At 39.2% G+C, this 18,486-nt stretch overlaps 3 protein-coding genes and 1 pseudogene across 3 annotated transcripts in view; 2 read left to right on the top strand and 2 right to left on the bottom strand.

The window, feature by feature from the left end:
• Nucleotides 1-274: 274 nt before the first annotated feature.
• On the bottom strand, nucleotides 275-8,066 carry LOC146454762 (uncharacterized). Its single transcript, XM_085095350.1, has 3 exons — nucleotides 7,961-8,066; nucleotides 964-1,189; nucleotides 275-503 (listed from the first exon to the last, which is right to left on the bottom strand). Exons 1-3 carry the CDS (start codon nucleotides 8,064-8,066, stop codon nucleotides 275-277), a joined length of 561 nt encoding a protein of 186 aa, XP_084951476.1.
• Nucleotides 4,923-7,564, bottom strand: LOC146454763 (uncharacterized). Its single transcript, XM_085095351.1, has one exon. It carries the CDS (start codon nucleotides 6,828-6,830, stop codon nucleotides 4,923-4,925), a length of 1,908 nt encoding a protein of 635 aa, XP_084951477.1. The 5' UTR covers nucleotides 6,831-7,564.
• A 300-nt stretch (nucleotides 8,067-8,366) lies between the features above and the next one.
• On the top strand, nucleotides 8,367-12,003 carry LOC146454761 (uncharacterized; annotated as a pseudogene).
• Nucleotides 12,004-14,291: 2,288 nt separating this feature from the next.
• LOC146454760 (uncharacterized) overlaps nucleotides 14,292-18,486 on the top strand; it is a 6,459-nt gene continuing 2,264 nt past the window's right edge. Inside the window, exons 1-4 of the mRNA XM_085095176.1 lie at nucleotides 14,292-14,513; nucleotides 15,725-15,757; nucleotides 17,465-17,533; nucleotides 18,099-18,486. The exon at nucleotides 18,099-18,486 is cut by the window's right edge and continues 2,264 nt beyond it. Of these exons, the coding sequence (XP_084951302.1) occupies nucleotides 14,355-14,513; nucleotides 15,725-15,757; nucleotides 17,465-17,533; nucleotides 18,099-18,486 (649 nt within the window). The 5' untranslated portion in view covers nucleotides 14,292-14,354. The remainder of the gene's footprint in view (nucleotides 14,514-15,724; nucleotides 15,758-17,464; nucleotides 17,534-18,098) is intronic.

Here is an 18,486-nt window from a genome sequence, read left to right as displayed (position 1 = left end):
CACTATACAAAATGTATGGACAGCAACAAGGTAGGGCAACTCAAACATTTCTCAAATGAGATGTAAATGTATGCAGTCAGTTTTGCAAAAAGCAAAGAAAGTGCTAAAAAGGACCAATTAACAGCAGATGATTGATGTGCATGTAAGGTTTGCATCTGAATGCAGTTTTTTTTTGGGCAGGTAATTGTCTGCATCTTTGCCTGAGAAAATTGTGGTGAATTCTAAATTTCACTCTTTTTCTTCAAAAGATTCTTATATAAATTAAAAAAATGGATTACCACACCTGCTGTCCTTTACGTTTCTTGTAACGGCGTTGTTCGTTGAAGTAGTCTTGTATATGTTGACATATTGCATCAGAAGTGAATCCAATTTCTGGAATTGAGCATTCTGCTTCAATATCTGATGCAAACGTCTTCAACTGAGTCTTCATTTCGGGAGTGTTAAACTTTGGAAAGTTTTCTGCTCCCCATTTTTGAGTTGCTAGCAAACCAACATTTTTACGTCTGTGTGACGAACGTTTTTTAAAGTTACTGATCACATATTAACCACAGAAAGCTCAGTTTTTTAGTATTTGACTATCTTATTAACCTCTGCTCCTCCAATTAAAAATCTCAGTATCTAAGAAGAATGTTAGTAGTTCTTATAAGCCAGAAGAGGGTTTTCTGTTTTATACATGTACCACATTGTATTTGACAAGAGTAGTCCTGAAATCAATTTATACTTAATACTTCTGTTTCACATCTAAAATGTCCTTTTTTTTTTAATATTGGTCTTGGCTCTACGCGTCCAAAAATAATTACACTGCAAATGCAAATAAACCCCACCCTATAACCGGTACAGACCAGTTCTATCATATTAGTCAAGTTTGGTCTATTTGCGACAAATTACATTCAATAAGAAATGGTAATTCTATGTAATGTTAAGTGTTAGCTTCCACAGAGTATTGATAAAATATCAACATACTTTGACAGATACAGTCTTTTCATTTCTGGGTTAAAACCAGACATTTCACCCATTGTTGGTTTAAGTCGTGGACTGGAACTGAGTTCACGAAGTGGACCTGTGTTTGAGAACTCTGTCTTGAATTGCACAGCTGATCCATATTTTAGTCCAAGGTTTCTGAAAATGTTTGCATCCGCTTCTCTTTTAAGACGATCCGCAATTGCTGAGAAGTGTGTTATTTCCTCATCTAGGCATGAAACGAAACAAGGAAAACCTTGCAACCATAACTCATATTCAAATACTGCATGTCTAATGTGAAGCCAGTGGGGTGGGGGGATAAAGCAGGGCATGGAAAATAATTTTGTCATTCAGCTTAGGACTAGGATTTTTGTCTTGTATATTTGACTGCAAGTATAACAATAAACATGATCAAACCAGCTTTCTTAATATGACTATTTTTTCAATATATTTTTTGAAATCTTACAGCGCAAAGCGAGTGACATCCATGATAAAATTATGCAAAAAAAGACAGGTTGGCATGCTTGTCCGGAACAAAATGATCACTGAATTAAATGGGATTCAAACTAGGTCTGGCAGGGGGTATTTTGAATTGAAGAACGCCGAATGCATGGCCGCCAAAAGCCGAATGACTCTTGAATTAAATTTAGTGATTAGGGTTAGCAAACTGTTCCAATTCAGTTCGACCTGTCTCATGACCCTAACTGGAACTTGATTCACTCAGTTTCCTGACCCTGTTCCGTGAAGACAAGAACTCACGCCAATGTGGAGATATTGTATTTATTGGGTTATAATTCGATCTAAATAAAAAGAAAATTATCGTTGGCACTCGGCCTTACAACACTCAAATGTAACAACAAGATAAAAGAAATTAAACAAACAAAGAAAACTTACTTCTTTAACTCCACATTTAACGCATACATGTAAACTGTAGTCCAACATTAATTCCTCCTGGTTAGCTCAATATAAACATTACTTTCAACAGGTTAGCTTGTTTAATCTTTCAACTGATTTAACTCGCGCGATTATTACGCATCTTTACGCGAATTTAAATAAAGCACGCGCAACACAGCGCGCGGATATACAAAAGTTTACAACGTAAATGTTCATCCGAACACACTCCACCCCGATGAGAGCTTAGTTCTCATCCAAATCATAGCCTTCTGCTGGGTGAATCACAGCAATCTTTGTTCTGGGCCTTCGGTACTCTCCAGCACAGGTCTTTACTTTTATGTTTTGAACTTTGCCGTCTTCTCCGGGATACACGTTGACAATTCGACCAATGCTCCATTGTCCACGAACCGCATTACGACTTTTGACTATCACGAAGTCGTCTACTTGTACATTTCATTTCTCTGCATGCCACTTCTTTCGTGGAAGTAATGATGGGAATACATCCCTGGTCCAACGTTTCCAAAATGAATCAACGATCTGCTGCACAAATTCAACTCGATGACGGGGATTCTTTGTTTCTCTAAAAGGGCCTTATGGTACTTGAGACGACGCTCGTCCTAGCAAAATGTCGTTTGGACACAGGTATGAGCCATCATCCGGGTCATTTGGAATACGGCCAATCGGGTGCTGGTTGACGAGATTTGCCACTTCTAACAGATACATGTACAACTCAAAAGGCGTCAACACTTGCTTGCCAATAGCTTTCTTCAGCGCTAGTTTGCAGCTTTTGACCAATGCTTCTGCACACCCGTTCTGGTGCGGGGATACCGGTGTTGTAAATTTCGACCTCATTCCCTGTTCTGCGGAAAATTCTCGTAATTTGTCTTTGTCCCATCCGTGAACCATTTCTCTTAACTCTCTTTCTGCTCCAACGAATTGAGATCCATTGTCACTTATCATAAAGCTTGGTTGTCCTCGCAGGGCGAAGAATCTTCGTAGTACTTGAATAAATTCCACAGTGGAACAGTCCACTGCAAGCTCAAGGTGCACTGCTCTCGTATTCAGGCACGTGAATATGACACCATAGTACTTGGTAGTCTTGTTGCAACCAATTTTAACATGGTACGGACCAAAATAGTCGCAGGACGTGTAATAAAACGGGGGGGTTAAAGGTGCCAATCGGAAATCGGGTAATTCTGCCATGTTTTGAGATTCAACTGTGGCTGCTAATTCACGACAAACCACGCATCGAAACTTCACTGATTTGGCCAGGTCGTGGGCTCTGAGGATCCAGAATTTTTTCCTTGCCTTCGCTACCGTTGCTGCTACTCCTGAGTGTCCATACTGGTGTACGTGACACATTATGACAAGAGATACCCAATGCTCTCTGGGAAGCAAGGCGGGATGTCTGGTCTTGAAAGATACTAATGCTTTGTCAGCTCGGCCACCTACTCGTACAATGTCATCAGGATCAGTACATGGACTCAGTTCCTTTAAATATCCCTTTCTGAGCCGATCTTTCAACTTCTTTTGAGCTTCTTTAATCCAATTATTTTCTGCACACTACAACTCTTGGGGCGACAGGGGGCCGTTTTTCAGCTTCACGTCAGTTTCCTCCTGTGTTCTGTTTTGGCAATGTGTGCGTAGATTCCACACAAATCTTAACACATAAGCTGTCACTCGTACTAGCCCTCTCCAACTTGAAAACTTTTGGCTGTCGATAGGATTCTCTACTTTGCTTTGCATGCAAACACTGTAAACTTTGCGACATTCTTTTTCTACTTCTGGTTCGTCAACATTTAATGAATCTTGCGGCCACTCTTCTTTAGGCAGGCGGAGAAACTTAAGCCCATGTTGCCACCTATCGGTCAAACTTCGGACAGGTATGCCACGCAAAACATCGTCAGCTACGTTCATGTCTCCAGGAATATGCCTCCACTGTGCTGGATCCGTATTGGTCTGGATTTCACCGACTCTCACTGATACGAACGGCTTGAATCTTCTTGCTTCAGCACAGATCCACGCCAAAGCTATTTTACTATCCAGAAAAAGGATGATTTCTTCAAACTGATAGCGGGGTTCTTCTACAATGGTCTTGCACAATCGAGAGGCTAAAACTGCACCTTGTAGTTCCAGACGAGGTATGGTAAGTCTTCAGAGGGGAGCTACTCTTGATTTCCCAGCAATAAATCGTACGTCGAACTTTCCATCAGCAAGCTGCCATCGTACATATGCGCAGGTACCAAATGCATCCTGGGAGGCATCCGAAAAGACGCAAAGGACAGGAAGACCCACTGCGTTGTGTGGTTTCAGACATCTTTCGAAGCTTACGGCATTTAGTTTCATCATTTCTTCAAACCGGCCTGTCCATTTTTCTTTGATTTCAGCGGGTAATTCTTCTTCCCAGTCGATTCCCTTTTGCCACAGTTCTTAGAGGCCTATCTTAGCTTTAATAAGGAAGGCGGATGTGAAGCCTATTGGGTCGTAGATTCGAGCTACCTGGCTGAGAATCTTTCTCTTAGACAGAATCATCGGAACTTGGGAGTGAGTTAACCTGGGTTTTACTTTAAAAGTGAATTTTTCTGTACGACAGTTCCATGTCACTCCTAACACTTTATCTTCATTGGCACCTTCCAGGATTGTTGCTTCCTTTGTTTCTTCCTCGTCCGTGTTTCCCTTCTCAGCGTTGTTCCACAGCCATCCTTTCACTCTAAAACCTCCTGTTTCTAGTACGGTGTCGATCGATTTCGTTAGATTTCGCGCTTCTTCTTCGGAGCGGACAGAATTACAGATGTCATCCATGTACGAATTCTTCTTTAAAACTTGTGCTGCTTCGGGGAAAGCTTCTTTTGCTTCGTCTGCGGTTTTACGTAGAGCTATCTGAGCCATTGCAGGGGCCGGTTTGTCTCCAAACGTTAACACTGTTTTGACGTGGACGTGTGTTTCACGTTCAGTTTTTAGGTTCCTCCAGAGAAACCTGTGCACGTGCTGGTCAGCTTCTGGAATTCGTATCCTGTGATACATCTTAGAGATGTCTCCAATAAACGCAACCTCGTTTTCTCTAAATCTCAGAACAAGGCATTCAGTAAGTCCGGTACTTTCATCCAGTAGTCGTTTAAACGATGTCCTTGGAATACAGCTGAGGAGTTGAATACTATGCGTACAGGCGTACTCTTGCTTTCCGGTCGTAACACTTCATGGTGAGATACATAGTGAACTGGGCCTCTGTATTCTTCTAATTCCTTTTTTGACAGCTTTCTGGAAAATTTCTTTTCATTCATCGCGACCATCTGTTTATCGTAGGCTTTGGCTTGCTCAGGATGTTTTGTTAGCCGACGCTCAGTTGCCTCCAGCTTCTTGATTGCTTGTGAGTTGTTGTCTGGAAGACAGGCACGGTCTTTTTTCCAAGGGTACGGAGCCATCCATTGATTTTCAACTTTCTGACACGAATTTTCAATTATCTTCGCCTCTTCTCTCTCGATTTGGCTCAGTTTATCTGCTGTGCATAGGCAAGGAGTAATGGCGACACCCATTGCTTCTGTCGTCCAGAAGTCGGACAGGTCTTCAGGCATGGTGTACTTGATATGGAGTACTCGATTATCTTCTTGAACTTTTCCCTGTTTGGCTCCAAAGATAACCCATCCTAAGGGGCATTTTCTTGCCACCAGATGTCCGGCTTGCCTTGTTTCACCCGTGTGCATTCGTGCTTGGTCAATGCCAATAAGAAGATCGGTTTTTTCTTTTCCACGGCAAATTTCCTCTTTCTTCAGACCTAAACTGTGGGCAATACTTCTCGTGTTGATCTCTGCTACACCGTCGCTGATACAGGCAATACCGATAGCTTTCATGGAGAATGTTTTCTTGCTGTCCAGTGAGGTGAGCTGAATTTTAAACACCTTCGTAATCATTTCCTCTTCCTCACCACCAATTTTTGTTATGGTTATGGAAACTTTCTTCCCCTCCAATCCTAGGCTCTCAGCCGTTTCAAGGCGTATTAGACTGATTTGTGCTCCTGAATCTAGCAGGACGTTTCCATACTTGTACAAACCATCTCCACCACCAATACTTGCGCAGATAACAGGTAATAAAGTTTCTGAGTTTTCAGCTATCGATCCAATGCTAGCTCTCACATAAGTGTTCTTCTTATGTAACAGGGGATGATGGTACTGTCTGCACTGCATACCATTCTCTATCTCTGTGCATTGCTTTCTTCGAGTACAGTTAGATAACTTGTGGTCTCTCCCAGCTCTTTTTAAACAACTGAAACAGGCGTGATTTTCTTGTGCAATCTTCAGGCGATCATCGTGATTTAGGGCTGAGAATTTCTGACACTCGTCTGTCCAGTGTGCCTGGGTTCTGCAAATCCAACATTTGTAGCCACTGTTCCTGGTTTCGTCTTTGTTTGCTGTTGCCACGTGGTGGATGGTATGCTGACTGATTCCGTTTCTTAGCGGTGCTGTTGCTCTCATTCTAGACTTCATTTCTGCAGTCATCCAAGTCATTAGGCCCAACAGCGTAGCATGTTGTCTCGTTTTTTCGAGTTCCCTTGCCCAGACTTTCCGATCGTTAATGGACATCTTCTGCTCGATGATAGAGAGCATATGGCTGTTGTCCATGTCACCTGGTAGGCCAACTTCTTTTAGCGTATTGTAGCATCGCTTTACTAGGTGGACTAAATCGCAGAAGCGAGCGTCTTCGTTGTCGCGAAGCGGTCGAAATTTCGCAATATCTTGTGTTATCGTATCGGACACAAATCTTGGGTCACCGTAAATCGTGTCTAAGTATTCCCATGCAGCGTCGTAATGAGATCCGATTCCTTTGATTAGATCCAGCGGTTTTCCTTGTAGGTAAGTGCGTAGAAATGTAATTGCGTCCCGCTTACTGTATCTTGACTCGATTGCGTGCTTGAAATCTGCTCTGAATATCGCATATTCTCTCACATCTCCACTGAACTTTGGCATTTTGGGCTTCTCCATTTAAAACCCACACACTTCGTCCTTAACGACCTCAACGCCCTGGCAACTTCCTTTACTTACATTATTAGCTATAGAAGTTACGTTTAGGCTTTCCCTAAAAGCATTATTGTTACTCAGATTACTACTCCTACCTACTTCGCTACTACTTAAGGTTTCAGGACTGTCTCGTAATTCAGTGCCATCATGTGAGCTTTTCTTAACATTAAGCTCCTCTCGTAATACTTCTGTACTAGAACTATCTAAATACAGTTTTGCACGTGTCAATAGACTTTAAAACGTATCTTGGCTTTCCTCTAGCCACGCTTCTTGTGATTCAAATTCCTTGCCATCTTCAATCAACTTCGTGAATTCTTCATGCTTGACTATCAGCGTCTCATATGCCTGTTGAACTTTATAAAGGAAGTCGCTTACATCCTTCCCCGGTCTCTTACTTTCGATTGCATGGCGCAGTGATTTTCCTGCTCTCGTGAGCGCTGCTTTGGCATTGCGGCGGTTAATCTTCGTTTCCTTTAGCAACTGCGGCTCTGTCATCTCAGTTCTTTGGCTTCAGGAACTCAGGTTTTAAAGCAGAAATCGAATGCTGTGTTCCATGAAGACAAGAACTCATGCCAATGTAGAGATATCGTATTTATTGGGTTATAATTCGATCTAAATAAAAAGAAAATTATCGTTGGCGCTCTGCCTTGCAACGCTCAAATGTAACAACAAGATAAAAGAAATCAAACAAACAAAGAAAACTTCTGTAACTCCACATTTAACGCATACATGTAAACTGTCTTGACTTAATTCCTTATCTCCTCTGGGAGAATAGGGCCGTACATGTAAACTGTAGTCCAATGTTAATTCCTCCTGGTTAGCTCAATATTTCAAACAGGTTAGCTCAATATAAACATTACTTTCAACAGGTTAGCTTGTTTAATCTTTCAACTGATTTAACTCACGCGATCATTACGCGAATTTAAATAAAGTACGCGCAACACAGCGCGCGGATATACAAAAGTTTACCACGTAAATGTTCATCCGAACAGACCCTAATCACTAAACTTCAGAGACATTCGGCGTTCGGCGGCCATCCGGCGTTCTGCAAAACTGAAGCTCCATTCGCACCAAGAGTTTCTTTATAAGCTTACCTTGAAACTTCTGGGCGACATCATCACCGGAAAGCTTTCTAACACGGTCGATGATAACATATTTCTCCTGTAACTCCTGTACTTCCGAAGACTCTGAACCTGACATCCTCAACAACTTTTAAAATTGAATTTGCCGTCAATATATAAACAACAGCTCAAAAGCTAACCGTCTGGACTACTTTAGACGGCCACGACCAAAAAGGAATAAATGATGCTTGCTTTCTAATCTTATCCTTCAGCTCCGGTTGTTTCCCGCCTTTTTGGTGCAATTTCATAAAACAGAATGCGCTATTGGTAGCTATCAGTGATTGCGTCATGATAAAAATATACTGGCTTCTCTGATTGATTAAGTGATTGGCGTGAGGAGAATGGGTCGAATACTTAGTAGCCGTGTCTGCAACACAAAATGGCGGACTCTTCAAGCGTGAAACCTTGGTCGAGGGAAGACATATCCGCTTGTGATTGCAGTGCAAGAACATACAGGCATGTTCACTGCCCCTGTTTTCGGTGTCAGGGAAGTGCGACCGATAAAACTACGGAGTTACGGCACTGGGGAGAAAACTGCCTGCTTGCCACTGTGGTTGGAAGTGACAGCACTTCGGGCAGCTTGGCAGACATTGATAGTGATCATGAATCAATTGCAAGCCCTAGCTCACCAGCAAGTCCTTCAACTCCAGGAACAGCTGAAGTTGATGACAGTCTTAGCGAAAGATCAGACGAAAACAGTGATAATCCCATCTGTCCAGAACTTGACATTGGTGAACCTACAGAAGGTCCAGGTACAGAACCTTGCAACCCTCTCAAAAAAGTTATACTAACAGCAGTTCTTGACGCTCTGATAATTATGGATGAAAGTGGATCATCTGTTAAAACCTTTGATGACATTCTGAGCTATGGAAAAACAATGTTGTACACTTTAATTGATGGCAATGTTGACCTTGATGTTTTGAATACAATGTGGCCAAAAAATTGGAATGATGTTCAACTTTTATTGAAGGAAGAAGGTTTTGAAGACGCTAAGGAACTTTTCATATGTTTCTGCCGTGCCGAAAAGGTAATTACAAGAAATGGTAAAACACAGCATCATGGATAACAAGGATGCTTGTTGTACTCACTGTGGAGATAAAGGCTTAATATTACTATTTGGGATTGGAAATTAAGATTAAAAACTGGTTCAAAACTGAACCAATGTGCAAAAAAATGCTTTGTCATTGGAACCAAAGAGAACACTGGCTTGGTAGAGAGGAAAGTTGGCCACTGAAGCAAGAGTTTTGGGATGGTCAACGGTGGATAGATCTTCAATGGTTTTGGGACCCTAGCAAGGTTTGGCCACTTCCAACTATCTGTGTTCACTGTAGTGCCATCATTTCTGTGGATCATTTGACTGCCTCCCCTGAGAGAATTGATAATTTGAAGATTGTGACATGCCCTGGATGCTTTGAAACTTTCCACCATTCTATGAAAATGGCAAGAGGTTCCTCATTGAACTTGGCCCTCATAGGCCACTTGGATGGGTGGCAACCATTTGGAACAAGTTTCAGAGGATGTGGTTCCATCGAAGTTTCCATCACTAACATGAAAAAGGCTGATCGGTGTCATGTTGGCGAAGTCTATGTTGTCGGCTTTGTCCCTTGTTCTGACCTCCCTAAGGATATACCAGAGTATTTAGATCCTTTTCTCAAACCACTAATGGATGATCTTTGTAATGGATTTATTTCGGGTTACAAAATTCCTTATCCTCTACAGTTTACAAGTGATGAATTCCATTCTTCTGAAACTGAAGCTATCCGGCTATTGCTTTTATGTTGGACAGGAGTCCACCCAGGGCAGTGTGAAGTCGGCAAGTCTCTTAATCAAGGAAAATGTGGATGTAGAAGAGAGAAACTACATGGACAACAACTGAAAAATTCATCTAACAACCACTACTATTATGGGAACAACAGATATCATTGTCGCTACCCCTGGGAAAAACGGTAAATTGAACAGGAGTTGGAAAACCTATATGACATTGAAAATGAGACAAGAACAAGTGTGAGAAAAGCATTGTCATCAAAACTTGGTTTCACTGGAATATCACAGCTTCACAAGGTTTTGTATATTTGATGTCACAAGGGACATGGTTTATGATGTTTATCACACTATTCCTCTTAATGTTGTTAAAAACCAACTGACCAGACTACTGGAACTTGAATTGGTGGACACAGAATACCTTGGCAAGCAGATAAAAGATTTTCCTTGGAGCAAGGAGTTAAAGGATGGAAGACTTCCAAGACCAGTTAGCAAGGAATGCAAAGGCATTGGTCATTGGAAAGCAGAGGGGCTTCAGAAATTTTCTTTTCCCATGACAAATTCTATATTTGAGGACAAATTTCAGAATGATAAAGAGTTTCAAATTCAAACCCTGGTGTGGTGACTGACAGAATTGCACTTTTACAGTGGCAGGCTGGGCTGGACTGATCAAATGATAAGTGTTCATTTCAAGAGAGCACAGAGACTCAACATACTCGTTGAAGAAGTGCAAGGACTGCATAGGTGCACCATTTCTTTGCATAATTTGTTGCATATTCACGAAGATATTATTAATTTTTCCGCTTGTGACAATTATTGGTGTGCAGTGTTTGAAAGGGCTGTCAAACACTATGTTAAAAAGTCACACAACTGCAAAAGAATTGAACGAACCTTTGCAAGTTCAGAGGCACGGAGAGAGTTTCTGAAATCACTTGGAGGTACGGAAGTGGCCACTGAGCTTGGGAAGCATGATGTTAAACAGGTGAGATTTTCAGCAATTCCATTGAATGTATTACATCTAATTTATTTTAACCCTGGAGTAGGGAATTAAATGAAATTTGGTTGCCTATGCCAGGTTTAATATAACACCCTTTACAAAACAATTTAGGATTAGGTTAAACAAAAATTGACCTTTGAAATCCTTGACGTTCAGTTTCTCTGAAAGGTAAGCTATGATTAAAGGCAGAGGTTGAGCAGAGTTCAAGTGATTGAAGGATACAGTAATAGTTCTAAATTCTATTTAATGCTGAAGTTATTGCAGATAGGGAACTTCTCTTTTTGCTCTAAAATAACTGTTGTTGTTGTTGTTGTTTTTTTATAAGGACAGGTGAAATACTATCTTTACTGATTATATTGATTTCTACAATTAAATGCAGGGGCATGAAAATCTTATTTGTTTTTGCTAGAAGGCATTTATATATTTTTTCTTTCCCAGGGTATTGTAAACTCAGTTGAAACCGGGAAGAAGATTGCCCGTCAAGACTCAGCACCAAGACAGGCTTACCTGATTGGCTCGGCAACAAACATCGGACCCCTACAAAGAGATTGTCAGTTGAAAAGAGCAAGTGCATTGTCTGTTCCAGTTGACCTGGTGACATCCTCAGCTTTGTTTTCAAAAAGATGTCTTTTGAATGTTGTGGGATATGATGGTACCATGTGTTGTAGAGGTGATTACATTTTAATTGCAAACAATGGTCAGGAGAGTGTGGTTAAGATTGAAACAATGCTATCAGTTAACTGTGGGAGTGACTTATGTAGAATACTAGGAATGGGCTACTTGTACTCCTTCCACCGAGATGCAGTTGGGCAAATTTCTTGCAACTACTGGACTGATTTCGCCAAAGTTGAAAAAAATCCAGTAATAGATGTCACTTTTTTTCTGGCAGAGAACATCTTGAGTGAGAAAAGTTCTGTTATATGACTGTGTCAATGATTTGATGACTGTTGTGGACTATATGCGTCCATGGAATCATTTTCTATGTGTGCCTATTGTGCCTGTGTATGCAGAAAAGGGTGATATGTTGCTTATTCAGGGTGAAGGTCCCACCGATGTCTGGTATGGTCATGTACAAGATGTAGATGATCTAAACAAGACAGTTGATGTGTATTTTTTTATTGAGAGTCATCGTTGTCAAAATGTTTTTGTCCGTGAATCTCGTGGTAGAAGTGCAAGAAACACAGTGTCTTGGAGGTCTGTAATTGGACTTCCTGATGGTCAATGGAGTGGCCCTGGCATGTGGACACGGGATTCTTGAAGTAATGTATTGAGGGTACCATCCTGTTACTGTAAAACTGTTGCAAAACAAACTGTTTTGTAAAGGTATCCTCAGGAAACGGCTGGTACTGAATTACCCTGAAGTAAAATGAATGAGTACATGTACACTGTAATGAGCAAACTGTGCAGTTAATAAGGTTATTTGAAACTTGAAAATCATGAACTTTTACAAGCAAGTGACATGTTGTGAAGGATACATGTGTAGATGTCAACTAGGTGATATTTTGTAGACTTGCCATGCAAAACTGGAATACACCAGTGAGTGTTTTGAGGCAAAGGCTGGGAATCATTAATTTGGGGTTATAAATCCATTGCAATTTTTGGAGTAACATGGGCTATATATATATTGCCCATAAGTTATTCTCAATTTTGGGGGGAATTTTTTAGTTTTTTATTCACAATTTTGGGAAGAACTTGGGCAAACGTTTCGTTTTTATTGATAATTTTGGGTATCATATCATTACTTGGAGCAATTTTCCCATTTAATTCCCATGTCAGGGGATAACCTGATGAAATTTTCCCTTTTTCACAATAATTTATTGGCAATAACTTGTTGGGAAAGTATTCCCAATTTCTTATCAATTCTGGGAATAACTTCACAATATATTTGGAATAACTTGAGAAAATATTCCCTTTTATTTACCAACTTTGAATAACTTGGGGATATTTTCCCATTTTATTCTCAAGTTTGAGAATAACTTGGGGAAATGTTCCCTTTCTATTCTCAACTCTGGAAATAGCTTGGGAAAATATTCCTATTTTGTGCTTAAATCTGGGAATAACTTGGGGAATTGTTCCCAATTTATTCTCAAGTCTGGGAATAACTTGGGGACATTTTCCCAATTTATTCTCAAGACTGGGAATAACATGGGCAAATATTCCTATTTTGTTCTCAAGTCTGGGAAAAACTTGGGGAACTGTTCCCAGTTTATCCTCAAAGCTGGGAATAACTGGGGATATTTTCCCATATTATTCTCAAGTTTGCGAATAACTTGGGAAAATGTTCCCTGTCTATTCTCAAGTCTGGGAATAGGTTGGGGGAAATTTTCCCATTTTATTCTCAAGTCTGGAAATAACTTGGGAAATGTTTCCAATTTATTCTCAAGTCTGGGAATAGGTTGGGAAATGCTCCCATTTTATTCTCAAGTCTGGGAATAACTGGGGGAAAGGTTCCCTTTTTTATTCCCAATTTTGGGAATATCATGGGTAAATATTCACAGTATTTTCCCAAAATTGGGATACAAGAGAAAGCACTGTATTTCCCAATAAAAACCCATTTATAGGACACTGGGAGACAACTACTTCCCAAAATAATCCCAAAAAAGGAATTTCTTGTCCCAGGTTTTCCCCAATGATGGGAAAATCTCCCATTTAATTCCCAACTGGGAATCTTGAAAAGTTTCCTGTGAAATTGCATCTCTGCTTTTAACATTTGTTGCATTCCTTTTCAGAAACAACAACGGAGGATAAGAAGCCAATATTCAAAGCTGGCACGAAAAAGCAAAAGTTGTCAACAAATGACGCATTTGCCAAAATCGACAAGGCTTTAGAGGCATTTGTTTCCTATCAGCAAGAAGCTGATAGGAAATTTCTGGAGGTAGAGGAGGCCCGTGAAAGAATAGAACAAAAAAGGGAGGAGAAGAGAGGGAAAGAAGATCAAGAGTTTCTGCTGAAACTGGCGCAGGTACTTCAAAATTAAAATGTTAATACATGTAGAGGTTTTCAATACATGAACTTTTTTCATTGTTCTTGTGCCTGCGACAGTTTCAGCCAGATTTTCAATTTTTTATCGGTTGATTTTCAGCGCCTCTGCACCAGTGCAGAGGTCATGGGTTGAAATCCCGTTCAAGCCTGAAAATTTTTTTCAGGTTTTTTCTCAATAGTCTGGTTGCGTATATAACTGCGAGAACATCTTCTATTTAATCTTTCACCCGCAGTGCATATACATGTTTGTTACACTTGTTACACATAAATGAAGAATTGTTCAATACACAGAACAAGGATTTATGGAAAATCAATTAAATATGTAAAATTAAGTTGTGATATAAACAGTGATGGATTAGAAGAAGCGAAACAAAATTCACCTTGAAAAGTGTAAGGTAAATTTTATTACTTACAATGTGGCTCTCAGCTCAGCTCAATAATCAAGGACAATAAAGAGCATTATTTCATTTTGTGCTGCTTTTTAAACAAATAATTATATTTTGGCTCTGAAGGTATTTATGAGATTCCAGGAAAATCTATACAATCATACCAAATAATAATAATAATGATTATCGGAAGTACCCTGAAAAGGATAACAGAATTATTAATTTTCTTTGCGCACCGTATATGGTGTCTGTAGTTGGTAGGATTGCTACAATGACGTCACTTTTGCTACACATTGAAGGCATGGTTACTAAGTTGAGGTCTCCACTGTGTCGCAGTCTTTCCAAAATGGAAGAAGAGCATGGTAGTGATGCCGAGAGTTCTGCCTTAGATGATCAGAGGGTAAGTGGACAGGATCTTTTGAATGTCCTTTTTTTTCAGTGCTTCGCTTTCAGTTCTATTTTTACTTGCCTGTGGAACCCAGCGAATAAAATGTATCCATTTCGTCGTTTTCGAAATCCGTTGTCGAACGGCAGCTAGCATACAGTGTTTATTTTACTCCGTTGTTTTACTTCAATTAGGATTCACGCAATGCCTCTGTTGAAATTGCTGGCAACATTTGACATCCGTTTTTTAAAACCTTATGTTTGCTGACTTCAAGGAGTAGTGTGGTCATTTTAAAGCCGGAAAGTTGATGCAGCGCGCCGTAATTGTCTGTTCGTATTGTCGCACGTTTGATCGCCCGAGAACTTTATAGAGGCTGGAGAATAGACTCTGACCAGCTGTATGAAAGCTTTCGTTAAGAATTTGCCTCGGAATATTTTTCTAGTATTAGATACCCTTGAACATTTCGGTTTTCTCATATTTTTTTCATCTTAGAGTTTATCTAGCAGTCTAGTGTTTCGTTGACGTTTAGGAATTACCCTGCTTTCCCTAAAAATATCACACCCCTCCATTATGACAATAAGGTGATGCAAAATCTTAAATTAACGTCTTTGCTGACAAAATAAACTTTAAATTACTTGCCTCATTTGAAAGAATGCAATAGAATTTTGACAGTTGAAAGTACACAGTAAATGATCAAAACATGTGACTGCATGTGCCCCTTTCAGTCTTCTAGGCAGTATTTTATCAGCCCAAATTCTATAGCCACTGATTCTAGAATTCAGATATTTATTACTGTGTATTTTACTGCCTGATTTACATATTATTCCAGTGGTATAAAAAGCAAGTAGGTTCTGCTTCAAATAACATAGTTCAAAAGTTCCAATTCCAGTAATATTTCTCACTCCATGGTTTATCCCAAGTTTTAGCTTACATTTTGTTTTACTTACCTTCCCTGGAGTTTTCTAGAAAGTTTATAATACAAAACCTTGTATATGTCAGTTTAACCTTTGTTGGCTAATACAGTACTTAATAAATAGCAACGTCACTTTGAGGGTATAAGAACGCGGGGTAAACACAATACATAAATTACACAGTAACAGATGTGAAGGATGGGAGGTCAGCAAAAAACGATTGCTCGCAACTGTGTAGTGATTTTTTTTTTTTGTAGAATTATTATAATACTGCAAACAAATTGTTAGTAATTCAAGTCTTTGCAACTTCCATAGGTGCCATCTGAAGATTCAGTTTCTGAGGATGAGGTATATATTCTGTTGCAACCTATTACTTTATTCTTGGTTCTTATTGTAATCAATAGATGATGCTTTTATTGCAGTGTTTTGGCCAAATTGCCTGTGAATTGTCTTTCAAGTTTTAAGTTTCAAGTTTTATTTATTCACAACAGAACCTTAAGTTATAACTAGGCTGGCTTTCATGAACCTTTCTGTGAAGTACGGGTTGTTGCAACTCACTGGTTGCCAATATGACCAATAACTGCTAGTGTGTAACCTTGTGCCGACTCAAAATTTTTCATTTTTATTAAAGAAAATTTATGCATTTTATTTTTGTAGAATACTTAACCATTACCATGCTCAAGAAATAACAGAAGCCAAAAAATGAACTGTTTCCCATTGACACATTTAACCTAACTGGGCAAAGTTCATATCAAATTTTGATACGAGTTTTTTCCTGCTCTTGTTCTCAATTGAGAAGCAATTCTTTGGTTATGACTCCACTTGTATACAAAACTTAAATGTTGTTGTTGCTTTTCCATCACTTGTCCGTCATCTTGATTCATTCCCAAAGTACATTGCACAGTAACACAAGTGATACTGTTTGATTTCTCCCACCATCTTGGTTGACATTAAACACTCTCTGATCATGATACATGCTGGCATCAAGCTTTCATCTCAAAATGTTCTGAATCAAGCAAATCACAAAGGGCAACACATGAAGAAGTGATAAATTACAAAGTTTAAAATCATGTTTAACTATATATTAGATATCTAGAATTGTTTTGCTCAATAATATTACACAAGGGAAATTTATGGTAATGAATCGAGAGAGACACTTCTACTTGAACTGTGCTGAAGTTCTGTTTGGAGACACAGGGTAGTATACATCGTGAAGAGAATTCTGATGGTTAACTTCTTAAGATAATTTTTTAGGAAAAGAACTTGAACATTGGTTATCAATTCCTAATGCATATAAATTTAAACGAATAACTGCAAGCTGCAATACTGTCATGCACAGAAATATTTTTCTGGAACAAAAAAAATTTTGTTATCCATGCAATCCAACTCATGGCTTGCTAAATGCTCCAGTCAACAAGTTGACATAAAATACAATCTTATGTTTTCCAGTGGTTTCTTAGTGGTTTGGTTCAATGAATATCACATCTCAGTCTCCTACCACTAGCACTTTTTATGTGATTTTCGAAGTACAAGAAGTTGTACAAATTGTAATAATTGTTCTAATTATTAGAGTATGGTAAGAGAGCGGCAGCATAATTATGTCCGTTTTACAAAACTTTTGTTTTGCAAGATTTTCTACATGCATGTAAAAGCTTTTTAAGCACTCTTTCTTTGAAAATGCTTGAAATGTAATGTAATAAAATGAAAATCCAAAGACAGGTGGAAAACTGCATTTTTATTGTGGACTGGAAATTTTGGAGAAAATTAAAAAGTTGTAATTTTGGCAACCAAATATTTTTTGGCCATAAGTTTGCGAGTTGGTTTCTTCAGGGAAAAGTTAATTTTGGATGGTCTCGTAAAAAAAATGAATCCTCAGCATGACGTTGCATTTCCACTTAAAAATTTAGAACCTAAATGTACTTTCTGCTCCATTCCTCTTAATGCGATTTTTTTTTTTTTTGCTTCCACTATATATAATTATCTATGTGCATGTAAAGGATGCAAGTATGTAGTGAAGATGAATTTAAGACCAACAAAGTTTATTTGTTTTTGAAGGCTTCATCACAGTCAGATGGGTCATTGGAGGATGTTCCTGACAGTGACCAAGAGGGGGAATCAGAAGAGGTAATACATATCTGTTTTTGATCTCACATACACAAAATAAGGGTTTTCAGAAGGATCTGTTTTTACTTTACACACCTGTACTCAGTATATCTAAGATTAGCATTATATCCTCCAGACAGGAATATCATGTAATACATGTAAATCAAAGGAATTGCACTTAAATTAGCTTTGTTTGCAGCAATCTCCCTTAAGGTTATCTCTGTATCTCTCTTTTTTACCTTGCATGCTGTTTTTTCAAATGTTTATTGACCGTTCTTTTCTTGTCTATTCATTTCAACTATAATGTATTTTTTTTTATGTAACAACTCTGAGTGTAATGAGGAAGCCTTATTCCAAAAGCCCTATGGTTCCTCCTAAGGCTTGCTCACCACTTTCTCTCAATTATTAGTATATATTTTTTGGACTCTTATTTTTTTGTAACATGTGTGGTGGTGAAGTAAACAAGCAAACAAATATTTAAGAAATTTCACATCAAACCTGTCTAAATGTGATAGAGCGGCATTTATGAATTGAAATATGAAATTCAACTGAACTTAAGTTCTACATGTATTATTACTCCTTACAGGAATCCGAGGTTTCTTCAACTCTTTTAAGTCTGAGGGAGATCCCCAGAATAAAAGAGATCCTTTCCAAAGATGCCGTACCACCAGCACCTGGAATTGTCTGTGATGCTGAAGAAATAGCGAGTCAGCTTCACTCCCTGTCTTTTCAGTCATCACAGACACATGTTGACTCTATGCCAAATCTCCCGATTGTAAACGCTGTGAGAGAGATTTCCACTCGTCTGGCTTCCTTTAATGCTTCAGTTGAATCCCAACCCAGCTCGGCTTTACATGCCGCTCGGCAGATTGCCTACTGGTCATCTGTTTTTGTGTCTATGATGGCCCCACCAGTACCAGTAACCAGCGCTGCTGACCCAGTTTCAGCTACATTAAGTACTACCAGCACAACTG

Source organism: Pavona decussata, unplaced genomic scaffold, assembly GCF_977016875.1.
Source record: "Pavona decussata unplaced genomic scaffold, jaPavDecu1.1 SCAFFOLD_300, whole genome shotgun sequence".
In the NCBI taxonomy this organism is placed as follows: Eukaryota; Metazoa; Cnidaria; class Anthozoa; order Scleractinia; family Agariciidae; genus Pavona; species Pavona decussata.
This window is presented reverse-complemented; position numbering and strand designations above follow the sequence as displayed.